The 17,689-nt window shown below is 47.0% G+C and overlaps 1 protein-coding gene across 1 annotated transcript in view; it reads left to right on the top strand.

Annotated features, from left to right (window-relative positions):
* RNF216 (ring finger protein 216) overlaps positions 1-9,463 on the top strand; it is a 50,772-nt gene extending 41,309 nt beyond the window's left edge. The window contains exons 15-17 of the mRNA XM_081338436.1: positions 2,581-2,803; positions 5,187-5,256; positions 5,841-9,463. Of these exons, the coding sequence (XP_081194562.1) occupies positions 2,581-2,803; positions 5,187-5,256; positions 5,841-6,166 (619 nt within the window). The 3' untranslated portion in view covers positions 6,167-9,463. The remainder of the gene's footprint in view (positions 1-2,580; positions 2,804-5,186; positions 5,257-5,840) is intronic.
* The last annotated feature ends 8,226 nt before the right edge of the window (positions 9,464-17,689 follow it).

Here is a 17,689-nt window from a genome sequence, read left to right as displayed (position 1 = left end):
CACTGAAAGTCGCATATAGATCTCAGTGCTAGAGCTATTGCGATTCTAAACAGGGTCTAGTGTTTGCAGACCGTAGTAGCTCCAACTTCTTTGGCAGCATCCGGGTAACTAAGCAACGAGCAGCTCCGCTCGGTTGAAAACTGTTGGGTGGGGTTGGTTCCCCTGGCCCCTTTTCGCCCCCGCAGCTCTGCATTATCTCTCTGCCAAAAGACACCATCTTTCTGCCGTTGGCTTTTCAGACCTTCCATTGTTTCCAAAAGTTTTGCGCCCTGGCTGGTTCTCCGGGACACCAGCTTTAAGCCTGCAGAATGTTGATTGGGGATGAATGCTTAGACTTAATTGGTTTTCATCTCTACGTTTCTTTATTGGGCTATTTATTTCAAGCAAGCATATGGCCACCCACCTCAAACAAGTCACTCTAGGCAGCTCACTAACTGTAACTGGAAGACCACCCCTTTAAAAAAAAAAGACACGGTGTTGAAGAAAGCAAAAGGCAGTTAAAATAATCTGGATGCAGTCGTCAAGGCAGCTTGTCATCCAGTCGCCACACTAAAGCACACAAGCTGGGCACCACTAACCCTTTTGAAATGAGGGTCTTTCCGTCGACGGTGAGAGCCATCTCAGGGCATCAGGCTGCTCCAGAAAGGAAATCTCCTGGGGTCCCTTAGATCAGGGGTCTCCAACCTTGGCAACATGTGGACTTCAGCTTCCGAGAATTCCTCAGCCAGGTCTCCAACCTTGGCAACTTGAAGACTTACGGACTTCGGCTCCCAGAATTCCTCGGCCAGCATGAGGAATTCTGAGAGTTGAAGTCCACAAGTCGTAAAGTTGCCAAGGTTGGAGAAGCCTGTCTTAGATGACTTGTGTTTCGGAGAAAGGATCTGGAGCGCCCCCATTTTTGTTCCAGGAGGCGAGATGGACTGAGATCATTAAATCAACAGTGGTTCGGGCAGCTTTGTTAGCTTTAGACAGAAGATACCCACCATGGGAGAAGGTTGTAGGGAGCCATGGAGATGACCTTGCAGAGACTCAAGCCGAGATGATGGCTCCACAAACAAAAGCATGCTTAAGCCCAGGTCACAGAAGAAGCTTGAGCAGAAGCTCCTCCCTCATTCACTAGAGCTCTGTTCCTCAACCTTGGTAACCTCAAGACGTGTGGACTTCAATTCCCAGAATTCCTCAGCCAGCCATGCTTTTAATCTACTACACCTTGAGGCTGTCAAGCTTGAGAAATACTGCATTAGAGCATGGGAAAACTAAACACAGCCACAGTTTCAAGATTCTCTTACTGTAAGCCTATATCAATAAAGTAACTTTCCTAACCTGGCCTACCTTGAAGGGCTGGCAGTCACTGAGTTAGTGGTTTTGTCCCATAGGTGGTGCTTTTTTCCAAAAGGCAATTGAAAATGTTTTGCTTCCCATCCAAGAAGCTTTTTCAGTTCCATTTCCATTTCTCTTCTTGCTTCGTTCTCCCTTCACATGGGCTGAGGGCTTCTGAGAGTTGAAGTCCACCAGTCTTAAAGCTGCCAAGGTTGGAGACCCTGGCTGAGGGCTTCTGGGAGTTGAAGTCCACCAGTCTTAAAGCTGCCAAGGTTGGAGACCCTGGCTGAGGGATTCTGGGAGTTGAAGTCCACCAGTCTTAAAGCTGCCAAGGTTGGAGATCCTGGCTGAGGGCTTCTGGGAGTTGAAGTCCACCAGTCTTAAAGCTGCCAAGGTTGGAGATCCTTGCTGAGGGCTTCTGGGAGTTGAAGTCCACCAGTCTTAAAGCTGCCAAGGTTGGAGATCCTTGCTGAGGGCTTCTGGGAGTTGAAGTCCACCAGTCTTAAAGCTGCCAAGGTTGGAGATCCTTGCTGAGGGCTTCTGGGAGTTGAAGTCCACCAGTCTTAAAGCTGCCAAGGTTGGAGATCCTTGCTGAGGGCTTCTGGGAGTTGAAGTCCACCAGTCTAAAAGCTGCCAAGGTTGGAGATCCTTGCTGAGGGCTTCTGGGAGTTGAAGTCCACCAGTCTAAAAGCTGCCAAGGTTGGAGATCCTTGCTGAGGGCTTCTGGGAGTTGAAGTCCACCAGTCTTAAAGCTGCCAAGGTTGGAGATCCTTGCTGAGGGCTTCTGGGAGTTGAAGTCCACCAGTCTTAAAGCTGCCAAGGTTGGAGATCCTTGCTGAGGGCTTCTGGGAGTTGAAGTCCACCAGTCTTAAAGCTGCCAAGGTTGGAGATCCTTGCTGAGGGCTTCTGGGAGTTGAAGTCCACCAGTCTTAAAGCTGCCAAGGTTGGAGATCCTTGCTGAGGGCTTCTGGGAGTTGAAGTCCACCAGTCTAAAAGCTGCCAAGGTTGGAGATCCTTGCTGAGGGCTTCTGGGAGTTGAAGTCCACCAGTCTTAAAGCTGCCAAGGTTGGACATCCTGGCTGAGGGGTTCTGGGAGTTGAAGTCCACAAGTCTTAAGGTTGCCAGTTTTGGAGACCTCTGATGTAGGTGAACCTCTTGACCAGCCCAGCTTTCAGCCATCTGGCACCTGGGCCATTGCCCACTTGAAGCCAAAGTGTCCTTTTTCTAGCACCCACCTAACTCTTGCCTGTTGCCTTCCAGAGAAGAGAAGATGACGGCGGCCCGTATCAGGAAGTGTCACAAATGCGCCACCGGCTTGATCAAATCGGAAGGCTGCAACCGCATGTCCTGTCGTTGTGGGGCCCAGATGTGCTACCTCTGCCGAGCTGCCATTAATGGGTACGACCACTTCTGCCAGCACCCGCGTTCCCCGGGAGCCCCGTGCCAAGACTGCGCAAAATGTTCCCTTTGGACAGACCCCACGGTAAGTGTCTGGAACACCCCTGGATTTATTCCCATCTTCTCTCCACCATCTCAGTGGGTGCCCCATAACCGTCTGGCTGTGGTTTAAAAAATGCCATTCGTTAGCGCCCTTGAGGAACCTTCACTCTGTGTGTGTGTGTGTGTGTGTGTGTGTGTGTGTGGTGGTGTCGTCCTCTTTCTTAGGATCTCTCTGTTTGGGGTTGATTGATTAACCAGATATTAAAAAAAAATATTGAGACTCTAGAAAAAGAGCAGCGAAAGAGGATAAGCAGGCTAAATCTTTAGGAGGAACAATTGAGGGAACTGGGAACGTTTCGTCTTAACGAAGGGAAGGACTGGGGCTGACATGATGGCAGTCTTCCAATATTTGAGGGGCTGCCCCAAAGAAGAGGGGAGTCAAGCTATATTCTCCAAAGCTCCTGAACAAAAGGACAAGAAGCAACGGATGGAAACTCGTCAAGGAGAGAAGCAACCTAGGAACTAAGGAGGAATTTCCTGACAGAACAATGAATCAGTGGAACGGCTTGCCTTCAGAAGTTGTAGGCGTTACCTCACTGGAGGTTTTCAAGAAGAAACTTGTCTTTTGTCTGGAATGGTAGAGGGTTTTCTGCTCAAGAAGAGGGTTGGGACTAGACTAGAAGACCTCCAAGGTTCCCCCCCCCCAAACTCTGTTCTGTGAGTTTTCTTTCTGTACACATCAGTAGAATCTCTTTATAAAGGACTTTTTCCTCTGATGCTGGTGCCCTCTCTCCATTTCTACCCTAACCCTCTCTGCCTTCACTTTTCCACCGTCGCCCTTTCTCTGGTTGAATATGGGAATGATCTGGTTTTTTTTCTTTTCTTTTTTAAAGTCCTTGTTCTCCTCCTCCCTCTGAACATCCATACATCATGAAAGCATTTCCAGCTTATTGGGAACAGCTGTGCCCACACATGTAGGGGGGGAATGGGGGGGGGGGAATCTATATATGCCTGTGTATCAGATTACAGATGGAGGAACCGGTTCCTATTGACTCATTTAAAACACCCCCTTTTAAAATAAATCCCTCCATCCTGAAATAATTAGCCAGTTATTCTGGCTTGATAGAAAGACTGTATAAAAAAAATATCTTGCAAGAGGATTTATTTATTTAATTTTTTGGAATTGGAAAGGAATACGTCCGTTGGAGAAGCTTTGGGACTCAAGATTGTCTTGCAGTTTGATCCGGGACTCAGGAATTCTGGGAGTTGAAGTCCACGAGTCATGAAAAGAGCCAAGGTCGCCTACCCCTGGTTTTTGAGATATGTTTCAATAGGAGGCTCTTTTTACCACAACGCACAGCCTCCACACTTTCCGTGTGGGGAGCTCTGGAGACAATAGGATCCTCCTCCCGTGTACGGCTCCAAATGATTTCCACAGCCAGACTGTGCGAGTTGCAAACTCCTTACATTGTGGGGACGAAAGGCGGTTACTTTTCAAGACCCACAAGAGCCCCCAGCTTGGAAGATCTGTGAATGTGAACTGCTGACTTAGTGAATCCAGGAACGAGCCTTGGTTGGACTGAATCACACCCACCCACCCACCCATCATCCTGCCAAAATGCTAATTGGTTCCCATCAAACAATAAAACTAAGGGAGACGGGGAGAGAGCTTTGGCAACATTTCCAGACATATTTTATAAAATCCAAATTGGGAAACTGGCAACTTTCAGTCATCTCTGTGTCTGTGTGTGTGTGCGTGTGTGTGCATCTGCATTGCATGTTCAACTGAGACCGCATGTTTCCTAGGGGTTCTCCAAATCCATAGGATTTTCCACATTACAGGAAAGTAGTTTTGCAGTTTGCATTAGTTTCCTCGCCCTTAGCCTTCTTCTTACATCGCAGTCAATCGATTCTGCATTTAGAATACGTTGCCATTCGTCGTTAATTTCAATTTATTGACTTTCGGGGGAAGAAATGGCAAAGTGAAGAAAGCGGAGTTGATAACCGTGGCAGGACAGAGAGCCGGAGAATAGACCTGGCTCATTATAATTCCTCTCTGGACAAGGAGAAGAACGGAGATCGCTCACAAGTGCTCCGGACAGCTGTTCCTCAGGAGAAGACCTCAAGGCATGCTTTGAAGTGTTGTGGGTGAAATTTCGGGAACCAGAGATGGAGGGGGAGCTGTGAAGTACTTGCAGTCCTGTAGTCAGGGGGTGGTCTGACATGAATAAATAGCAGCAGACATGAGTCAAGGTCCCAGATAGAGGCGTGCAAAAGAAATTAGATTGTTGTTTTTTCCTTGCAGAGGCTAGGGGCGCCTTCGTCCAGCATTTCAGATTTTCGTCTTTTTCTTTTTTTTTACGTATACATTTAAGCATATCGACCTACAGATCTCTGACAGCTCTGGATCTTCCTGTCCCTTACAGGAGGACGATGAGAAGATAATCCATGAAATTCAGAAGGAAGCGGAGGAAGAGCAAAAGAGGAAGAACGGAGGTTGGTTTATTCTTTGCATTGAGTGGGTAAGAGCAGCGAAGCTGCGTTTGGTGGGAAGGTTTGTCTTTACCAATAAAGGAGAATGTTTGCAGCTCAGGGTTGAAATGAGGGCTCCCTGGAGCCCTCTTAGCTGGGTGGTTTTCTTGCAGACATTTCAAGACCCAACTTAGGGAACTTCATGAGTGCTAGAAGGGAGTGGGTTTGAGGAGGGGGACTGTGGGGTGCTTGGTGCTCTCTGAGCTTGGTTGTTTTCTTGCAGACGTTTCAAGACCCAACTAGGTAACGCCATCAGTTAGAAAATGGGGGAGGAGGATAAATGTGGGGTCCTTGGTGCTCTCTGAGCTGGGTTGTTTTCTTGCAGACGTTTCATGACCCGACTAGGTAACGCCATCAGTGCTAGTCCATATTTGTTGTTAAAGAAATATGGATGTGGCACCTAGGTCAGTCCAAATGACCCGGTTACTTCATCCTATACTGGGAATGCAATTCAAACAGGGTGGCCATAAGCTTTTTAAATTGTCACCTTCTTGCCCACCTTCTGTGATATACATATATAATATACATATATAATATTTTTTTTGCAGAAAACAGTTTTAAGCGGATCGGCCCTCCGGCGGAAAAACCAGCAGAGAAGATACCCCGGATCGAAGCCATCCCTAGGCCGGTTCCCCAGAACCTCCACCACCACCACCAAATACGCCCCTACCCATTTGGTCACCCCCCTTTCCCTCTCCCTCCGGTGCACCCCCTGTACAACAACCTCGGCCCCATCAACCTCGGCCCCATCCCGGCCCCTTACGTCCCCCCACTCCCCAACATGAGGGTGAACTACGACTTTCCCCAAATGAACCTACAGTTGGAGCACAACCTTCCTATGCACTTCGGGCCTCAGCCTCGGCATCGGTTCTGATCCGGTTTCGGGAAGGCGCCGTTCCTTCTGGAACTTGCTGCAGGGAAAGTCCACACACTGGTTGTCGATGCTCACCTCCCACGAAATTACAAAATCCGCCTTTGCTCCTCCTCCCTCCCACCTCCCACCCTGCCAGTTGTCTCGGCCCCCAGTTCAGACCTCCAGCCCCGCCCACCGCTAGGCGCGGAGGAGCCCTAGTTTGCAATAAGGGTTTGTCTCAGCACTGTTGTTTTTCTGCAGGTGCTCTTGGTTGAGAAGTGGGCTTCCGAAGGAGGTGGGCTGGAGGGACAGCATTGCCCAAAATGTGTTCTGGTCAACAAGACAGCCTGAGCAATAGCGTTGCTCCTTCCATAGCTGTACGGCCTCCAGCACCTCAGCCAAGCAGAGGTTGCAAGATGGCCAAGGAACACCTTGGAATATTGGAAACACTCAGGTGGCAGTCCTTAATTCCAGAAAGCCAGGTGTGGTGGAGTCTTCTTAGCTTAGATCTTCCATAGCTTCCCTCTTCGGCTAGGAAAGCAGGGGACGGATGCCCTTTTCAAGGGGGGGGTGTCAGGATTTCCTAAAACAGGCTTGGAGAGACCCTCGGAAATTTGACACGCCTCGCTTGCAGCTCAAGAGGCACCCTTTGAAAGGACAAACCAAGTTGGTTTTGAAATGAAATCAGTCCATTGGCCTGGCCTGCTGCTGCTTTTCTGCAGTTGTGTCTGGAGTTGGAACCCTGATTTGGCTATTTAGGCTGAAGTGATGGTGGCCGTGGAGGTTTTCTCTCTAGAGACGCTTGGTGTGTGGAATGGGAGCCCCCGCTGGAGAAAGTGATGAACAAGCTGGCTGGTCTACAAAGAGGTCAAAGTATTGGGATTCTGGGAAAAGACGGGTGCAATTGGGTTGCGCCTCCTCGGCTTTTCGCTGGTGTTGGGGTGAATGCTCAGGTTGCTACCACAGCTGGGAGAACTGTTCCTATCTGTCTTGGGAAAACATCTTACCTGGGAGAGCCCGTGGCTCTAAGCTCCCTCATGCATCCTTAAGCTCTTGAAGTCCAGGTGACCAAAATGCTAGATCTGCCTCTACTGTTGTCTCAACAGTTAGGTGTTGGCTTTTTCAAAAGCACCAGTTAAGGGCCGGCTTTAGATCAGCGTTCCTCAACCTTAGCGGCTTTAAGATGAGTGGACCTCAACTCCCAACTCACTCTCTGCGAGTTGAGGTCCACCCATCTTAAAGTTGCTACGGTTGAGGAACAGTGGTTTAGACCAGTTGTACGAATGGATAGGTTTTGTTCTCCTGTTCCCCCAGAAATCCCCTTCCATCTTTTGTAGACTTGTACGCCATCTTCCCTCCTCTGTGGCTTCATTGGGAAGAGGTGGTGACTTCAGAAACACGACAGAAAGCTGCGTGATCAGCCAGCCCCACCAGAGCTTGGAGGACAAGGAAGCGAGCACCACAGATGGTTCTCTTGTGATTTCAGTCAGGAAGACCCGATGGTGTCTTGAGAAACAACTTCCCTTCCCAAACCGGCAGCCTACATGTCAGGTTGATGACCTTTCCTCCAAAATGTTGGCCAGCGAGGGTCTCTCTGGGTCAGAAGCCTGGAAAGCCTCCAGCATCTGGTAGATGTCAGATTGGGGGGGGGAGACATTGCAGGAAATGCTTTTCTTCTCCTGAACATAAATCCAACTGAGGGAATCTCCCCATGGTTTCATCTTAGGCCTTGGCTCAGCACAAGCAATATAATACAAAGGATGGTTTTGAACCTGGACAAACTCCGTTTCTCTCCCAGACCACCCCCTCCCACTCCCCCCAAAAAAATATATATCTTAATTTCCTCCATGAGAAAAACTGTATATTCCTTGAATGAGAGGATCCTTTGGCCATAGCAGAGGACCGAGGCCCATAAATATTTTGATTTTTCCCCCCCCCCCACACACTCCATTTCAACCGAAGTGTGAAAAAGAATCAGGGGACTGCCAGGAGAGTGAAGCCCATTGCTTTTCAAGAGTTCCTCCCCTGATTCTGCCCACCTGTTTGCTTTACACAATATGATCCAATCTGCTTTTATGTTTTTCCCTTACGGCTATCAAAACGGTTGAAATTCTCCCCTCGCCGCCTTCCCCCTGGACGTGATCATGCAACTCCCGAAACTTTACCGATAGGCTTTTCTTTAAAAATTATTCTGAAATGAACTGGCGATGCTTTGAATAAGCTGCTCACGCCCCCCCCCCCACCTTGCCACCCCCCAGGGTAGGGTGCCCACAGCCCAGGCGAGTGTGTGGCTGCGCGGGCCCACGTAATTCCTGATCCATAAGGATCGATCGGACTCATCGATAGCGGAATATTCCCGTTGGCAAAGGTTGGACCCCTTTTCCTGGGTGAGAAAATGTGATGGGACCGGTTGGGAATTTCAATCTGATGGGAGACGTATTCCTGAAGCCCTTTCCCACCCCCCACCCCCCCAAGTTTTCTGTCGTCTTCCATTCCGTGTGTTGCCATTCCGGTCCCATCTTAGCCACGTAGATTCAGAATAGCGTTTTTCCTTTTAAAAAGCCAACCGCCTTTATTTTCATTGTCCCTTTCTGGATCAGATTGATTAATCTCCGAGGTTGTGGGGAAGCCCGTGACTTTCTCTGCTTTGCTTCTCCCCCCCCCCCAAAGCCATGTTTTTCTCTAAAACTCCTGTTGGTCTGCTTTTCTTTCCCCCCCCCCCACCTCTTTAATCCGAACTTCCCTGAATCTTTTAAGCAGACATGCCTGTGAGTTGAAAGTTACTTGGGTGGAGAGTGGAATTGTATGAAATTCCACCTTTTCCAGTGTGTTTTTTTTATTTGTAGCTTCTTTTTTATATATATCTCTATATATATACCTATATCTCTCTAAAAGCGTTCATCTCTTTACGGGTAGACAATGAGAAGTGTATGGAATTTCCCCCCACCCCCCGCCCCCGATCCCGGCTTGACATTTTAACAGGTACTTTCTATTATCAATTTTGCAGTGTTGCATTTAACTTGCCTTAAAAGGTGGAGAGAGAAACCTAGTATTTGCACTTAGCAAAAGAGAGAGAGAGAGAAATTAATTTAAAATAAGGAGCTAAGCCCTATCGAACGGGAGAGGTGCATGTTCTACAACTTTGTATAACATAGCTGAAAACTAAAAAAAAAATAATCCAAAACCGGGGGGGCAAAAAAAGAATATTTTTCTTTGGGTAGGAAAAGAAAAAACTCTTCTAATCTGCGTGTAAAAAGTTTCTGTACTATATTGTAATTTCAATTTTTTTGTAATTAAAAGAAAATTGTGCTCCCTGTTTTTTTAATGTATACTGGTTTCCTATGGAAGATCCGTCCCAAAGAATGTGGCCCGGCTGTCTTCGGCGTAGCCCACAGCCGTGCCAAATAGGTCAGTTGCCATTCTGGGCAAATTTTCAAATTTCCCTGCAGTTGGGAAAACCGTCACTTTTCACCTGGGTGGAAATTTTAATCACAAAAAGCTTAAACTCTCCTAAATGCTCTTGTATGGAATGAATACAGGTAATCCTTGATTTACCATCGCAACTCAGCCCAAAATTTTGCTACTGAGACAGGTAAGTGAATTTTTGCCCCGTTTCACGACCTTCCTTGCCTCCGTTCCTGAGTGAATCGTCGCAGTTGATAAGTTGGTAACCCGGTTGTTAAGTGAATCTGGCTTCCCCCGTTGAGTTTGCGGGTGAGAAGGTCGCAAAAGGGGGTCACGTGACAATCCCTCTCCCCCAGGACCCGCTGCGACCGTCATAAATACGAATCGGTTGCGAAACCTGCAAATTTTGATCGCGCGATCGTGGGGATGCTGCCAAAGTGGTCAGCGTGAAGAACTAAATCCCGAGTCCCATTTTTTCAGCGCCGTTGTAACCTGGAGCGGTCACTAAATAAATTGTAGTAATTTTAATCCTCTCACTGCAAGGATGAGGGAGTCGGGCGTGCCCGCCATTTCTGAGTTCCTAATCAGGGATCAAGAAGAAGAGGTCCTTGGTGAGGGATGACACTCCCTGCTTGGGGGGGGGGAAAACCCACCCCTTAAATGAATGCTCAGCTGCGGGTGGAAAAAATGACAAGGATGTCTCAGCAGACGAGCTTTGCCTCTGAGGGGCGAGCGGGCCCAGCGTCAACCTGTCTTCCCAGCCCGGTTAAGTGCCGCCATTGCAGGCAGCTTTGGGGAATCCAGTAAGCTGATCTGCATAAAATCATTGGTGACCCCTGCCCACATTTTTAACCTCCACAGCATCTCTTTTTCTCGGTCGAGCGTTTGTCATTACAGTCAAGTTAACATGTACTGTCCTGTGTGAAAAGCTCTAAGCGAGTGGCGATCGCATGGGGTTTTTCACTTGGCAACCCCTTCGCTTAACAACCTCCTGGCCATTTTCCCACGTCAAGTCACTAAACGCAGACAGCATCCTTGCAGTTCTTTGAACCGGTTCTGTTCTCATTTCATCCACTGCAAAGGAACCACACTTGTTTCGTGTTCTGGTTGGTGATTTTTTAAAAAATTTTTTAATTCCATTTATATCCCGCCCTTCTCCGAAGACTCAGGGCGGCTTACAAGCTTAGCAGTAGCCTTCATTCTATGTATATGCCTGCTTATTAGGGCTTTCACACACACCCCAAGCGGCATTATTACAAAGTCAGCTTAATTGCCCCCAACAATCTGGGTCCTCATTTTACCTACCTGGGAAGGATGGAAGGCTGAGTCAACCTTGAGCCTGGTGGGACTCGAACCTGCACTAATTGCAGGCAGCTGGTGTTACTTAAGGAGGCATTAGCCCACTGCTCCACCAAGGCTACAGATTTTTTGGCTACAGATTTGCCAGCAGCGAGATCTGAAGTCTTCAGGCTTCCAAAGAGAGAGACCCAAATTGCGGGGTTTTTTTCCCTTTGTTTGTTTTTTGGTCACAGCTCACCTCTGTGGATGTGGCCTGTGATCCAGTGGGAAGCTCTCCCCTGCGGGCTCCGTGAAACGAAACGATTTGGGCAGATTCCTGCCTAAAGCTAAACCTTGTATTGCTTTCCAAGGAAAACCAACCCAGCATCAAAAGCAAGCTAAGCTGTGGGAAGCATGTCTCAACCTGGCCTCTGCTCAGTTGTCTTCGGCTGGGTGCTCTCCTGAAATTAGGAGACTTCCAAATGTAGCAGGAAGCGGTGGTTTTGCTCCAAGCGAACCGAGTTTCCCCCTTCCAAAGATGGTGCAGTTCTGGAAAAGTCGTTCTTGAAACAATTTTGCGGTTCTTCCGCCCTTTTTCCGTTGGGAGTTGGGCTGTAGTCGCAAGGCAGAGATTAAAATTGGATTTTAAAATCCGGCGTAATTAGGAGTCAGATTGACATCTGATTTTTAAAGAGAATTCTCGGTGCTTTATTGTGCATCCGCCCTCTTCTGTCTTCTATTTTTTCTTTTAATTCATTTTTCCCTTCTCTGTCCTTCCCTCATTGCATTTAATGACACCGGAGGGAATTGGAAAGGTCAGCAGGCAGCAGCTGAGCCAAGGGTTCAAAACCTCTCTGAAAACCGAGGGTGCTGTTAATTGCTCTTTAACAAAGAAGCGAAAGTAATTGCCTGGGGGGGTGGGGGGGGGAGAAGAGAACCTCGTGGTGGTAAGCATGAATATTTGAACCTTAATAGCCTTTTTTTCCCTAGCTTGAGTCAGCCCACAGAGCCATGCCCAGACGCTTGTGATAAGGGAAGTGTTTTTCTTTTTTTAAAAAAAATAAAAATAAAATTACATTATTTATATAGAAGTCCATCTCATCCAAGTGACTAAGGGTGGCTTAGATGATGATGATGATGATGATGATGATGATGATAATAATAATAATAATAATAATAATAATAATAATAATAATAATAATAATAATAATGAAGAAGAAGAAGAAGTTGGAAGGGACCTTGGAGGTCATCTAGTCCAACCCCCTACTAGGGCAGGAAACCCTATACCATTTCAGGCAAATGGCTGTCCAGTCTCTTCTTAAAAACTTGCAGTGTTGGAGCATTCACAGCTTCTGGAGGCAGGTTGTTCCACTGGTTAGTTGTTCTGTCAGATGATTCAAAGAATTTTTTAAAAAAAACCTCCCACCCACCCCTATCCAGGAATAAATAAATAACCACCCAGAGCAGCAAACTGTTCTTCCTCCTTTGACCCAAACGTCTTCAGATTTTATACTTTTCTCTTAACGGTCTCCAGAAATGACCTTTGAGGTTCAGGGGAAGGACTCGTGAAATCGCGTTCTTCTCAAAACCTCCTCGGTCTTTGCAAATGTGTTGGACCTGAGTCCCCATAATCCCCTGCCACGCTGGCTGGATTTATGGACGTTGAAACCGAGAAACCAGGAGGGAAGTTGTACCACCGCATTCGTCTAAAGTTCATGAGATGTTGGCTGCAGACTTGGGCCATCTCCCTTCCTCGTTCCAAGTGAGATGGCCACCTTGACACCTCTGGTCTTTTAAGCCTTTTTTTTTTTTAAAGATCCCTTGAATCTTGAAATCCAGTAGGAGGCTGAAAAATCTTTTTCAAGATCCAGTAGGAGGATGGCAAAGGATTTCAGCCTGCTTACAAGAATGCTGTTGGGTTCCACCAAGTAAGGAGAGAACATCATTAGGAGTTACACACAGACCGTGGTTGTTTTTTTTAAAGGGAGGGTGGGAGACTCTCTTGTTAACTACACACAATCCTTCGGGACTGCTGTCACTCTGCAACATCTGAAGAAAATTTAAACTTGTTTATTTTTTTTTAACCTTTCCTGCTTAAATCCGAAGTGGACTTCAACTGAATACAAGCCACGGTTCCGTTGAGCGTTGGCTAAGCTAAACTGGGTTTCTCGTTTTCGGTATCTCTGGAGGAAAATAAATAAATAAAAAGAAAGCCGGGGGCTGGGTCTGAAGTAGCGAAAACCCGTTTTCGATCTTCTGCGCAAGATGCTCTGTCAGGCCTCGTCACCATGGCAACGGGAAGGCCTCATCCGTCAGCAGCCCCAACACCACCATTGTAAAGGGTCAGCTTCATGCAGCTTGGCAAGCCGTTCTGGGAGGCTAATTTGCCTTGGGGAGGATTTTAAAAAGATGGCCTATAGTATACGAAGTCCCCGGCAAAGAATCTTGCTTAGACTAGTTAGTATCTGTGGTCCGCGTTGTGGATTCTGGATTCAAAGAGCTTGGAGAGAGATGACCATGGTTGGTAAGCCGCCGTGGCTGTGTTTCTACCTCAATTTGGATTACGTGACACAATGGACCCCCGGGAAGATTGAAGGAAACAAGATTCACACGTTTGCAACCTGGCTACTTTTGCTTAGCAAACTGCCGTTGAAGGTCCTTATGGTGGCTTTGAGCTTAGCCGCTTTGATTTATTCAGCAAACCTTGGTTCAACGGTGTGGTTCCATGTGCCAAACCCACCAACATCTTAAGCCTGACAAGTTATTTGAGGGCTTAACCCCAAGTGTGAACTCAGCCATGGCTTGGTATCGTCTTCCTCAGAGGGATGTCCCTGGGGCTCTCAACATGTCTGAAAGAGATGCCGGATAGAAGAAAGCAGGCTTAATGTGATGCACTGCAAGTCAAACCTGGTTAAGATTTGGGAGGGGAGCCGCTTGAACAATATCCGCCTCTAGGCTAGATTGGGAAATTCAGACACATCCTAAAAAAATCAAGTTATTTCCATGTTGCTGTGAGGGAGAAAAAGGGTCAGGGAATTGCCAGCTGAACGAGATTTGACCAAGCTTTTAATTAACTCGAGGGTGGTTTAATTACTCTGTCTTAGCAGGAAACTTAGTTAATATTGGAAACCGCAGAGACAGCCCAGCAAAGAAGACTCACTCTTCCTCTAGAGCAGGGGTGTCAAACTCAATTTCATTGAGGGCCACATCAGCATTGTGGTTGCCCTGGGGGGGGGTATGGCCAGGGTGGGCACATCTGGAGTGCATATGGCCTACTGGGTGGGCATGGCCAGCTCTACATTGGCATCAAGGGTGCCTATGGGGGCCTGAGCAGGAGTGGGACAGATCTGGGGGTCTCTGGCAGAAGGAGGGTCTCTGGGCCAGGGCCAAGGCAGTGGGGGCTGTTCCCTCACTGTTTCCAGGATGGCTTTGTGGGCCACATGAAACCACTTCGCGGGCCAGATCTGGTCCCCGGGCCTTGTGTTTGACATGTCTGTTTTATGGGGAATGGAAATAATGAGAGAAAAAGTGGAAGGACCTCCATTCCGCGCATGCAATGATTTCTTCGTTGCGCATCTTGTTTTAAACCTCACATTTGCTTGTGAGTTGCTGCTGGCAACAGAGACTGCATTTTTAAGAGCCTGACTTTCCTAAAGCATCTTTTGTATCCTGTTTTTGTATTTATTGCCCTGTACACCGCCCTGAGTCCTTCGGGAGAAGGGCGGTATAAAAATATAATAAATATAAAATATAAATCTCTGGATGATCATCTTTATACATCAGCCGCAGCACAGAAGAGCATCGGAAAGCAAACACCTGAGAGAGGAAACGCCTTAAGGAGATTTATTTTGTTTTCCGGCAACCAAGTGCCTTTTGCGTAAAGTGCCCTGTGCATCCTTTAGACAGTCTGATCTTTGTCAGAGTGCCTCATATTAAAGCCCCTGAGCTGAAGGGCGGATGCAAATTTCAAGAGATTTCCTGACGAACAAAGCAAGATTAAAAAAAATAAATAAAAATCCTTGAAAACCCACGACTGCTTTTTAAGGAGATCGTCTAGCGTAGCGCTTCAAAAGCAACATCAGGATAATGGGGAGATCTAAACAGTAATTGCATTTATCTCTCTTTTCCCCACCATCGCTATTCAGTCTTGTGGGGGGGGGAATTGAAGTTTATGATTGAGGTCCCAGAGCTCATTAAAGTTCTCGCGGGAAGGAACTCAGCTTATGAAAATTAGAAGCGATATAGTCAGTCAGAAGCCCAGTGTCTTGTTAGCTTCCTGTGTACTCAACCAAACTAAGCGGGGAGGAAGGAGTGGCTTTTAATGCCAGAGGGCTAAAAGATGGCAATCTTGCTGGCCCTTCCAGCTTCCTCTCTCTTGAGGATGTAGCTTTGGAAGAAGGAACTAAGTCTCAGGCTGGTTTCAAATATCCTGCAAAGTCATTTTTTTTTATTTTTATTTAATTCCATTTATATCCCGCCCTTCTCCGAAGACTCAGGGCGGCTTACAAGCTTAGCAGTAGCCTTCATTCTATGTATATGCCTGCTTATTAGGGCTTTCGCCCCCCCCCCCAAGCGGCATTATTACAAAGTCAGCTTCTTGCCCCCAACAATCTGGGTCCTCATTTTACCTACCTGGGAAGGATGGAAGGCTGAGTCAACCTTGAGCCTGGTGGGACTCGAACCTGCACTAATTGCAGGCAGCTGGTGTTCCTTAAGGAGGCATTAGCCCACTGCTCCACCAAGGCTCTTTAATGAGAGCTCCTTGGTGCTCTCTGAGCTTTGTTGTTTTCTTGCAGACGTTTTATTTATTTTTTTAATTCCATTTATATCCCGCCCTTCTCCGAAGACTCAGGGCGGCTTACAAGTTTTACCCAAGTAGGTAACATCATCAATGCTAGAAGGGAGTGGGGTTTGAGGCGAGGAGGAGGAGAACGACTGTGGGGTCCTTGGTGCTCTCTGAGCTTTGTGGTTTTCTTGCAGACATTTCATTACCAAACTAGGTAACATCATCAGTGTTAGAAAGGAATGGGGATTGTGGAAAGGAGGAGGAGGAGGAGAACGACTGACCGTGGGGACCTTGGTGCTCTCCGAGCTTTGTGGTTTTCTTGCAGACGTTTCATTACCCAAGTAGGTAACATCATCAGTGCTAGAAGGGAGTGGAGTTTGGGGCGAGGAGGAGGAGAACTGTGGGATCCTTTGTGCTCTCTTGAGTTTGGTGGTTTTCTTGCAGACGTTTCATTACCCAAGTAGGTAACATTATCAGTGCTAGAAAGGACTGGGGCTTTGCTCTTTGTTTATATTCAAGTGGCTTTCCGTCAGTGTTTGTAGGAGCATTCTTGATCAGGCTGCTGTTTCTTGAGTTGGTAGTTCCTTGATTGGGGGTATGGTTTATTGCTTGGTATTAACCCACCAACACTGTTGTGGCTTACAACAGTGCAAAGAGGAGAGTCCCTTCCGCAAATGAACGTTTTGTGAGTGAATTGTCTACAAATTAATGGGGAAGAGGCAAATATACTTTGCAAGGCAAACAGGATAAAGAATTCTCTTTAGGAAATGCAGGGCAAAACCTCCCCTCTTTTGGGTCCTGTAAATCACATTGTTTGCGTTTGTGTGCCTTGCTAGACTAGGATACATTCTGTGGGGGGGGGGGGGAATCAATGTTTAAGAGAACACCAGGAAAAAGTTAAAAAGCGCATGGCTCAAATCTCCCAAATGAATCGAAGTAACTTCTAAAAAAAATAAATAAAACAAAACAAGTCACGGAGCCATTCGTTTCATATCTGTATGCAGGTTTTTATTTTGTCAATTCTCTTCTCCCATTTGATGCTTCTTATACAAATGGCACTTACAAAAGTGTTTTTAAAAGGGGAAACAAAAACAAAACATTAACTAAACATTATCAGGATATGAGATGCTTTCCATAGCCACAATAGTCAAGGAAATAGGAGCCAAGAATTCTTGACTTAAAAAACTGTTAACAGGAGGAAAGGCAGTGTGAGTTGTAACATGATCCAGTTCCTACCAGGTGGGCAAGAAATAGGACACAGGACAAACTGTGAAGGCCAACAAACAACACCCACTGGGTAGTCATCTCTGCCCCCCCCCCCAAATTGTAGTTTCTTTCACAAGTTTTTATAGTTTCCAGAACTTTCCAGCACACTCCAGTTAAGATTCCCAGGTGAACCCCAGCTCAAGCCCTCTTTTACTCATAAGGCAAATAATTTTCATTGCTATGAAGTTAGAGCACCAATTCCTATTCAAGACGCCTTATGATGCCCAGAGGGTGGATGCTTTTTAAGGCTTAGGACATGTCCCTGATCTTCTCTCGGTCAATCAAAAACCCACCACCCCTTTGAAAATTTGGCGAACCCCACTCCTGTGCATCCTGTCAAATTAGGCGTTTAGCAAGTGCAAATTTGGGTCTTACAAATTCATGGATTTGGGTAGAAAGAGAACTAGAGCACCATTCAAGCAAAGTCCTTGCGGACTTCAGTGTAAATTGCAGGGGGGGGTCTGCTTGGCCTCTGGAAACAGAGATTAAAACCCCAAGAAGGCATCACATTGGACAAAAAATAATAATAATAAATCCACACAGAAAGTGTGCGTGCACACAAGACTCTTCCGGACTTCCCAAAGAGTTAAGCAACGTATTGCAAAGATCGAAGTTGGCTATGCAGAACAACAAATCTAGCAGAGCTTTAGGTTGGCTCGGAGGACAAGTTGATCATAAGTCACAAGAAGACACTTCCTGATCAACTTTCCACTTTTAGGGGTTCTGAGGGGCAAGCGCGGGATCCAAGAAGGGGGGGGCATGAGATGATGCTTGGAAACCATCCTGGGGAGACCCTCATATAACTTGCT

Source organism: Vipera berus (genome assembly GCF_964194415.1).
Source record: "Vipera berus genome assembly, chromosome: 13".
In the NCBI taxonomy this organism is placed as follows: Eukaryota; Metazoa; Chordata; class Lepidosauria; order Squamata; family Viperidae; genus Vipera; species Vipera berus.
This window is presented reverse-complemented; position numbering and strand designations above follow the sequence as displayed.